The 10,386-nt window shown below is 51.3% G+C and overlaps 1 protein-coding gene across 1 annotated transcript; it reads left to right on the forward strand.

Moving 5' to 3' along the window:
* Nucleotides 1-657: 657 nt before the first annotated feature.
* On the forward strand, nt 658-7,619 carry LGALS1 (galectin 1). The gene is made up of 4 exons (XM_044304808.1): nt 658-725; nt 1,240-1,319; nt 1,723-1,894; nt 7,136-7,619. Exons 1-4 carry the CDS (start codon nt 708-710, stop codon nt 7,277-7,279), a joined length of 414 nt encoding a protein of 137 aa, XP_044160743.1. The 5' UTR covers nt 658-707; the 3' UTR covers nt 7,280-7,619.
* Nucleotides 7,620-10,386: the final 2,767 nt, after the last annotated feature.

A 10,386-nucleotide genomic window follows, 5' to 3' on the forward strand; every position in this document is an offset into this window, starting at 1 on the left:
GAAAATGAATGGGTCCACACCTGATGGTGTGCGGACGTGTGAATGGACCCTTAGGGTGTTTTTCTGTGCTGATTTAGTGCAGAAAAACCGCAGCGCAAGTCAGTACCAGCAAAGTGGCGGTGATTAGACAGACTTCACTGACGCTTAACTTTTTTTTTGCGTGCGAAAATTGACTGGATTTAAAAACCTGCAGCGTTTGAATTGTGCGATTCTGCACCTTCTCCATAGACTTCACTGGGACAAACAAACAAAAAATTTAAAAAAATAAAAAATAAAAAACTGGGTGGATTTGGGTTTTCTGCACGCCGTCCTTCTACCCTTGGTGGTGGCTGTGGGTGCTCGGGACCCTCCTCCCAGCGCTCTCATGTCCCCCCCCTCCTGCTGCAGAGTCTCCTCACTCCCAGCTGTCTGCTGTGTGACATCAGAGGGAATCTCATTTATCACAAGTTCACACCAGTTATAGCCAACGAGCCATAAAGAGCTCTCCTAGGAAAGGTAACTCCCATCATTGTGAGCAGCAGCACTGATATGACAGTGGTTGTAGTCTATCAGCCCCCTGGCTGGTCTCCATGGTGATATCTGGAGAATAGTATTAACATGGTTTCAGTTAATAAGTTTGGGAGTGTCTGGACACGCCCTCTGCTCTGATTGGCTGAGGCCTGCTATATATATAGCTGAGCAGCTGCTGGAAGTCACTCTGGAGCAGAATGAAGATGGCGGCAGCTGTGAGTGTGGGGGCAGGTCGGACTGAATCTCCCTCATCTAGACAAGTGATGGGGGAAGGGGACCAGGGCAGGTCGGACTGAATCTCCCTCATCTAGACTGGGGCAGGTGCTGGTGACTGGGGCAGCTTAGACTGAATCTTCCTCGTCTAGACTGGGGCTGGGGGCAGGTCGGACTGAATCTCCCTCATCTGACTTCTCCTCTATAAGGAGAGTCCATGAGTGGTGGGCGGCTGTTATAACTGTTCTCTCCCGGCCATGAAGCCACATCCCAGTCCTGAGGTTTAACTCCATATTTTCTCCCAGTTTCTGGCCTCCAGGACTTTCAGCAGCTGGTGGGAGATGAAGTTTCCACAGAAGTCTCAGCACTTTCTTGCTGGGGATTGTGATCTGGCCCCCTCCCCATCTGCTGTGGCTTCCGTCCCGGCTGAGTCAGATGAGCGCCGTCAGCCCATATTTAGATTCTTCACACAACTGTTAACTCTTCTGTTCATCTAGTTGTCTTCTCCATGTGCAGGGTGTGGTCGTGACCAATCTCAATCTGAAAGCAGGACACTGCGTGGAAATCAAGGGCTCCATCCCCCCGGACTGTAAAGGGTAAAGTAGACCTCCAGACATAAGCTGTGATTGTGCAGATTAACCCCAAACCTCCTGGGCTACAGAGAAAATCTGGGGCAATAGGCCTTGTCTGGGCATCAGGAGGAGCTGAGAAGTCAGGGATCCTGACCCCCTTCCCCCCCAATATATACCGAGAGCAGCCAGGAAGGAACGTGCATCTGCTGTGTTCACTAGATTATAGTCCAGGACGGCTGCGAGGTGGGAAGGCGAGTGCAGTCACTCTTCCCTCTGCCCCTATTCACAAAGTAAGTGGTCAGGACAAGGCTGCTGCAGCTTCACCTGGCGGGGCAGTGTACAGTGCCGCCGAGATCTGAGGATTTTAACCCCTTTATGTTCTCAGGCTGCAGTCCTGTATTTCACATCATCTGATTTTTCTCTTCAGCTTTTCAGTAAATTTGGGTGAAGATGCTTCCAATTTTCTCCTCCACTTCAACGTTCGTTTTGACCTTCATGGAGACGTCAACAAAATAGTCTGCAATTCCAAGGAGGCCGATGCCTGGGGATCCGAACAGAGAGAGGATGTCTTTCCCTTCCAGCAGGGGGCAGAAGCCATGGTGAGAGGGGAGACTGGGGTGTATGTTAGCCGATTGCTGGAGGTCTGTATAGTCCCAGCAGAACCACTGCACGGGTCTAACTCATCTATGTCCTGTGTGTGGTTAAGACGTCCACTGTGGGGCGCCCCCCGCCATAACTGTCATCGAATGTGGGGAGCCCCCCCCCATAACTGACATCTATTCTAGCATTATAAAAAAACACATTGACCCACAAAAAAGTACGGTAATTATCCAAAGATGAAAAGCAGCAAAAAAATACTTGCCGTCCCTTCCAAAAAAAATAAAAAATGGGAAGGACCTCATTTATTTGAATCTACATTTCATGTTAAAGGTTTTTTTTTCTGGATTTTCTTACTGATGACCTGTCCTCAGGATAGTCCACCAGTATGTGATCGGGGGTCCGACACCTGGGACACCCACCCATCAGCTGTCAGTGGTGCAGCTCACCCCATAGAAGTGAATGGGGCTGAGTGCGATACTAAGCACGGCCACTACACAAAGGAAGGCGCTGTGCTCTGTGATGGGCGGGGGTCCCGGGTGTTGGACCCTTAGGCCCCTTTCATACGAGCGAGTTTTCCAGGTGCAATGCGTCACGTGAATGCATCGCACCCGCACTGAATCCTGACCCATTCATTTCAATGGGTCTGTGCACATGTTTTTCACACATCAGTTCTGCGTAGCGTAAAAATCGCAGCACGCTCTATATTCAGCGTTTTTCATGCAGCCCTGGCCCCATAGAAGTGAATGGGGCTGCGTGAAAAACGCATTGCATCCGCATGGAAAAAACTGAACGCAATCGCAGATAAAACGGAGTGAACTTGCTTGCAAAATAGTGTGAGTTTCACTGAACGCACCCGGACCTAATCCGTCACACTCGTGTGAAAGGGGCCTTACGGATCACGTCCTGAGGACAGGCGTTCAGTACTTCAGTCTCAGAAAATCTCTTCAAAGCAGCAAATGGTTTGGAATATAAAGTAGGTTGCAGCGCGTCTGTTCTCCACTGCAGCAGATACACAATACCGCCATATCACTCCTCCAGTATAAGAATACACAGGCAGCATGAAAGCCGCCATACCAATGCTGGGACGTCCAGCAGACACTATCATTGTCCGTAACCAGTCTGATTAGGAAACTAGTACAGGCATGTTAGGCGCTGCAGTAATATCTACGCAGTGAAACTAAATCTATGAATGTTTTATTTGATTTTTATTTTTATTTTTTAGAACTGTTATAAATGGTGTAAAAATTGTTTGTAATATATTTTATTGTTTTTACTAGCAAAACGAGCCCTGACGTTCCAGCCTTTCTATAGCGCTTTTCACGGCAGGGCATACAGAATTGGTACACAAGGCTCATGGATGTGGTGCTCAACTATATGCACTGCAGAGTGAGAACACATGACTGCGCCCGCTGCGCTCACAGGTCCGCACAGCCCATGACTGCGCTCACAGGTCCGCACAGCCCATGACTGCGCTCACAGGTCCGCACAGCCCATGACTGCGCTCACAGGTCCGCACAGCCCATGACTGCGCTCACAGGTCCGCACAGCCCATGACTGCGCCCACAGGTCCGCACAGCCCATGACTGCGCCCACAGGTCCGCACAGCCCATGACTGCGCCCACAGGTCCGCACAGCCCATGACTGCGCCCACAGGTCCGCACAGCCCATGACTGCGCCCACAGGTCCGCACAGCCCATGACTGCGCCCACAGGTCCGCACAGCCCATGACTGCGCCCACAGGTCCGCACAGCCCATGACTGCGCCCACAGGTCCGCACAGCCCATGACTGCGCCCACAGGTCCGCACAGCCCATGACTGCGCCCACAGGTCCGCACAGCCCATGACTGCGCCCACAGGTCCGCACAGCCCATGACTGCGCCCACAGGTCCGCACAGCCCATGACTGCGCCCACAGGTCCGCACAGCCCATGACTGCGCCCACAGGTCCGCACAGCCCATGACTGCGCCCACAGGTCCGCACAGCCCATGACTGTGCCTGCCTGCGCCCGCTGCGCTCACAGGTCCGCACAGCCAATGACTGCGCCCGCTGCGCTCACAGGTCCGCACAGCCCATGACTGCGCCCGCTGCGCTCACAGGTCCGCACAGCCCATGACTGCGCCCGCTGCGCTCACAGGTCCGCACAGCCCATGACTGCGCCCGCTGCGCTCACAGGTCCGCACAGCCCATGACTGCGCTCACAGGTCCGCACAGCCCATGACTGCGCTCACAGGTCCGCACAGCCCATGACTGCGCTCACAGGTCCGCACAGCCCATGACTGCGCTCACAGGTCCGCACAGCCCATGACTGCGCTCACAGGTCCGCACAGCCCATGACTGCGCCCGCTGCGCTCACAGGTCCGCACAGCCCATGACTGCGCCCGCTGCGCTCACAGGTCCGCACAGCCCATGACTGCGCCCGCTGCGCTCACAGGTCCGCACAGCCCATGACTGCGCCCGCTGCGCTCACAGGTCCGCACAGCCCATGACTGCGCCCGCTGCGCTCACAGGTCCGCACAGCCCATGACTGCGCCCGCTGCGCTCACAGGTCCGCACAGCCCATGACTGCGCCCGCTGCGCTCACAGGTCCGCACAGCCCATGACTGCGCCCGCTGCGCTCACAGGTCCGCACAGCCCATGACTGCGCCCGCTGCGCTCACAGGTCCGCACAGCCCATGACTGCGCCCGCTGCGCTCACAGGTCCGCACAGCCCATGACTGTGCCCGCTGCGCGCACGGAATAGACAACAGTCTAGGGTCTAGCTAAGGAAGGGGGATGGTGACCTCCTAGAAATCCCTAGGCCTTTCTCCTGCCAGTATGAGCAGATCCTGATGGTGGAAATGCTCATATGCCAGACACCTATGCCCTGCTAAAACTGCCGAGCCCTCGGATAGGTAGCAGGAGAAGAGACAGCTGGTTCCTTCCCAGATTAAGAAACCCGCGTCTCCCTGAGGCCTAGAACCAAACACACTAGAGAACAACAAACAGAAAAAGGCAACAAGTACTTAGCTTAGAGATGTGTGGAGAAGCAGGAGATCCAAGACAAACAAGCTCTAGCACCTCCAAGGAGAAAATATCAGCCGCATGGTCAGCAGTGTGAGGCGGATCTAAATAGACCTCATCACTGATAACGAGCGGCACCTGAGGAGAGGCGAGAACCTGCCAAACAGCAACATACAGAGACCTGTCAGATAGCCTCACGTGCAGCAAGTCTATCTTCTCACCTCTCACAGGAGGGACCGTGACAGTTATAGGTTATATCAGTGTGACCGGAGCCATGTAGTAACCAGTTCTATTACTGGTGGGGTCACGCTCACTGGTTATTACCGCCTCTCCTCAGTTATAGGTTATATCAGTGTGACCGGAGCCATGTAGTAACCAGTTCTATTACTAGTGGGGGGGAGTGCTCACTGGTTATTACCTCCTCTCCTCAGTTATAGGTTATATCAGTGTGACCGGAGCCATGTAGTAACCAGTTCTATTACTGGTGGGGGGAGCGCTCACTGGTTATTACCGCCTCTCCTCAGTTATAGGTTATATCAGTATGACCAGAGCCATGTAGTAACCAGTTCTATTACTGGTGGGGTCACGCTCACTGGTTATTACCGCCTCTCCTCAGTTATAGGTTATATCAGTGTGACCGGAGCCATGTAGTAACCAGTTCTATTACTAGTGGGGTCACGCTCACTGGTTATTACCGCCTCTCCTCAGTTATAGGTTATATCAGTGTGACTGGAGCCATGTAGTAACCAGTTCTATTACTAGTGGGGGGGAGTGCTCACTGGTTATTACCGCCTCTCCTCAGTTATAGGTTATATCAGTGTGACTGGAGCCATGTAGTAACCAGTTCTATTACTAGTGGGGGGGGGGGGGAGCACTCACTGGTTATTACCGCCTCTCCTCAGTTATAGGTTATATCAGTGTGACCAGAGCCATGTAATAACCAGTTCTATTACTAGTGGTTGGGGGGGAGGGGGAGCGCTCACTGGTTATTACCTCCTCTCCTCAGTAATAGGTTATATCAGTGTGACTGGAGCCATGTAGTAACCAGTTCTATTACTACTGGGGGGGGGGAGCGCTCACCAGCTAACCCTTTAATGACCACCTTTGTGATTTAGTGCACATGGTGGTTTAATATTTGTAACTTTTTACGTAACACCTGGGGCTTGTAAATGTGTTTATTTTTTTGCTCCCCCCCCCCCCCCACACACACATTTTTACAGGTTAGGGTTAAACCTAAGGCCTCTTTCACATGAGCGAGTTTTTTTTGTCAGGGTGCGCTATAAACACATAGCATCCAGACTGAATCCTGACTGTTTTTCACGCATGATTTTTGCGTTCAGGGAAAATCGCAGCATATTCTATGTTCTGTGTTTTTCATGCAACTCTGGTTCCAAAGACATGAATGGAGCTTCAGTAAAAAACGGATTGCATCTGGGTGCAATGCGTTTTTTTTTGTTGTTTTTTTTACTGACTATTGCTAAGTGATATAGATTATCGCGTGAAAACTGCATGGAGAACTGATTGTACCTCTGCAGAAAAAACGGAAATGCTGAATGCAATCGCAGAGACCCTGAGAAAATCCGTAATGCTGAACAACGCCTTCCCCTAATTAAAGTGTATTATTTTGTGTTGGTGGTTTTGCTATATGATGAGTATTTTTCGCGTGAACGTCGTGACTTTGGCTATTTTTATTTGTATTATACTTTATATAATATATTTTTTTGACATATCGCCCCCTAAAAAGGCAATAATGGTGACTTTTGGTTAGTGTGGGCCATTTTATTTTAATTCCCTTCCTTTCATGTCCCCCGAGAGGCCAAAGACCTGGCACCCAGGCAGAGCTGTTCGGGGTCCACTAAGACCCTGTAGACCCAGCTGATCACATGAGGGAGCAGCATAAGGAGCAATTCCTCGGACTCATAAAGTGCTATGGGAACTGCTTCTGTCTTCTCCTCGGACCTCTGGCTGACAACTGGGGCCTGACCTGCTAGCGTTCAGGAGCACTAATCCTGCGGTTAGGGCATGGGTGCATTACACAGGACTGAGCCATACCATTCTTCTGTGTAAATGGGGTTAAGCGACTCCAGAAAGTCTTGTGAGCAGAATTTTAAATATATTTAGATTAGAAAATTGTATGATGAGCCATAAAAAGTAGAATACCCCTTTAACCATTCTGTGGAAGCAGAGGTGTGTGAAGCTGGGACTCATGTCTGACTGGGTCTGTTTTGCCATCTTTACAGGTTTGCTTTGAGTACCAGACAGACAAGATTATCATCAAGTTGGCTTCAGGAGACCAGTTCTCATTCCCTGTCCGCAAGGTCCTGCCTTCCGTCCCGTACCTCTCGTTGGAAGGCCTGGAGTTCAAGTCCCTTACAACTGAGTAGCTGCTTTGTCCTCCTGGATCTGCCACGTTCCCGATCCAGCTCCATGAATCCGAGCAGTATCCAATCAGAACAAGATGCAATCCCAGAGGTTTCTCAGACCAGACTGTGACGCTGGAAATGTCCATGTTCCACCCGCTGGCCCAGTTCTGTTTATTATGTCCTTGAAGATCTGTATTATAAGACTCCATCTTAACAGAACTGCTGCTGCCCTCACAAACTCCATCACAAAAGGAAACGCGTTGGAGATGGGGGTTAGAATGTGAACCTACTTAGGGCAGGAGCCAATGTCATGGATTCTGTGTCTGTAAACCGCACAATAAATGTCTTCAATGCATAAATATAACATCTCCAGCAAACGTTCTGTCATATATCCGGACAACAACACTGAAAAATGTGTGCCATCGCTTCATCCTACCGTCCACACTCCTCCTCCACTGGGTTACAGGGTGCTAGACCCTCCAGTACCAATCCTGACAATACCCTGCTTCATCTCACCGTCCACACTCCTCCTCCACTGGGTTACAGGGTGCTAGACCCTCTATTACCAATCCTGACAATACCCTGCTTCATCTTACCATCCACACTCCTCCTCCACTGGGTTACAGGGTGCTAGACCCTCCAGTACCAATCCTGACAATACCCTGCTTCATCTTACCATCCACACTCCTCCTCCACTGGGTTACAGGGTGCTAGACCCTCCAGTACCAATCCTGACAATACCCTGCATCATCTTACCGTCTACACTCCTCCTCCACTGGGTTACAGGGTGCTAGACCCTCTATATTACCAATCCTAACAATACCCTGCTTCATCTTACCATCCACACTCCTCCTCCACTGGGTTACAGGGTACTAGACCCTCCATATTACCAATCCTGACAATACCCTGCTTCATCTCACCATCCACATTCCTCCTCCACTGGGTTACAGGGTGCTAGACCCTCTATATTACTAATCCTGACAATACCCTGCTTCACCTCACCGTCCACATTCCTCCTCCACTGGGTTACAGGGTGCTAGACCCTCTATATTACCAATCCTGACAATACCCTGCTTCATCTCACCGTCCACACTCCTCCTCCACTGGGTTACAGGGTGCTAGACCCTCTATATTACCAATCCTGACAATACCCTGCATCATCTTACCATCCACATTCCTCCTCCACTGGGTTACAGGGTGCTAGACCCTCTATTACCAATCCTGACAATAGCCTGCATCATCTCACCGTCCACACTCCTCCTCCACTGGGTTACAGGGTGCTAGACCCTCTATTACCAATCCTGACAATACCCTGCATCATCTCACCGTCCACACTCCTCCTCCACTGGGTTACAGGGTGCTAGACCCTCTATATTACCAATCCTGACAATACCCTGCATCATCTTACCATCCACACTCCTCCTCCACTGGGTTACAGGGTGCTAGACCCTCTATATTACCAATCCTAACAATACCCTGCATCATCTTACCATCCACATTCCTCCTCCACTGGGTTACAGGGTGCTAGACCCTCTATATTACTAATCCTGACAATACCCTGCATCATCTCACCATCCACATTCCTCCTCCACTGGGTTACAGGGTGCTAGACCCTCCATATTACCAATCCTGACAATACCCTGCATCATCTCACCGTCTACATTCCTCCTCCACTGGGTTACAGGGTGCTAGACCCTCTATATTACCAATCCTGACAATACCCTGCTTCATCTCACCATCCACATTCCTCCTCCACTGGGTTACAGGGTGCTAGACCCTCTATTACCAATCCTGACAATAGCCTGCATCATCTTACCGTCCACACTCCTCCTCCACTGGGTTACAGGGTGCTAGACCCTCTATTACCAATCCTGACAATACCCTGCATCATCTTACCGTCCACACTCCTCCTCCACTGGGTTACAGGGTGCTAGACCCTCTATTAACAATCCTGACAATACCCTGCTTCATCTCACCATCCACACTCCTCCTCCACTGGGTTACAGGGTGCTAGACCCTCTATATTACCAATCCTGACAATACCCTGCATCATCTTACCATCCACATTCCTCCTCCACTGGGTTACAGGGTGCTAGACCCTCTATTACCAATCCTGACAATACCCTGCTTCATCTTACCATCCACATTCCTCCTCCACTGGGTTACAGGGTGCTAGACCCTCTATATTACCAATCCTGACAATACCCTGCATCATCTTACCGTCTACATTCCTCCTCCACTGGGTTACAGGGTGCTAGACCCTCTATTACCAATCCTGACAATACCCTGCTTCATCTCACCGTCTACACTCCTCCTCCACTGGGTTACAGGGTGCTAGACCCTCTATATTACCAATCCTGACAATACCCTGCTTCATCTTACCATCCACATTCCTCCTCCACTGGGTTACAGGGTGCTAGACCCTCTATATTACCAATCCTGACAATACCCTGCATCATCTTACCGTCTACATTCCTCCTCCACTGGGTTACAGGGTGCTAGACCCTCTATTACCAATCCTGACAATACCCTGCTTCATCTTACCATCCACATTCCTCCTCCACTGGGTTACAGGGTGCTAGACCCTCTATATTACCAATCCTGACAATACCCTGCATCATCTTACCATCCACACTCCTCCTCCACTGGGTTACAGGGTGCTAGACCCTCTATATTACCAATCCTGACAATACCCTGCATCATCTCACAGGCAGAGGTCGCTCCGCTCATGGGTGCCCTGTAAGATTTAGTATACCTCTGTGGTGGGGGGAGGGGGGGCACAGGCAGAGGTCGCTCCGCTCATGGGTGCCCTGTAAGATTTAGTATACCTCTGTGGTGGGGGGGGGCACAGGCAGAGGTCGCTCCGCTCATGGGTGCCCTGTAAGATTTAGTATACTTCTGTGGTTGGGGGGGGGGGGGGGCACAGGCAGAGGTCGCTCCGCTCATGGGTGCCCTGTAAGATTTAGTATACCTCTGTGGTTGGGGGGGGGGGGGGGGGGAGGGCACAGGCAGAGGTCGCTCCGCTCATGGGTGCCCTGTAAGATTTAGTATACCTCTGTGGTGGGGGGGGGGGCACAGGCAGAGGTCGCTCCGCTCATGGGTGCCCTGTAAGATTTAGTATACCTCTG

This window comes from Bufo gargarizans, chromosome 8 (assembly GCF_014858855.1).
Source record: "Bufo gargarizans isolate SCDJY-AF-19 chromosome 8, ASM1485885v1, whole genome shotgun sequence".
NCBI lineage: Eukaryota > Metazoa > Chordata > Amphibia > Anura > Bufonidae > Bufo > Bufo gargarizans.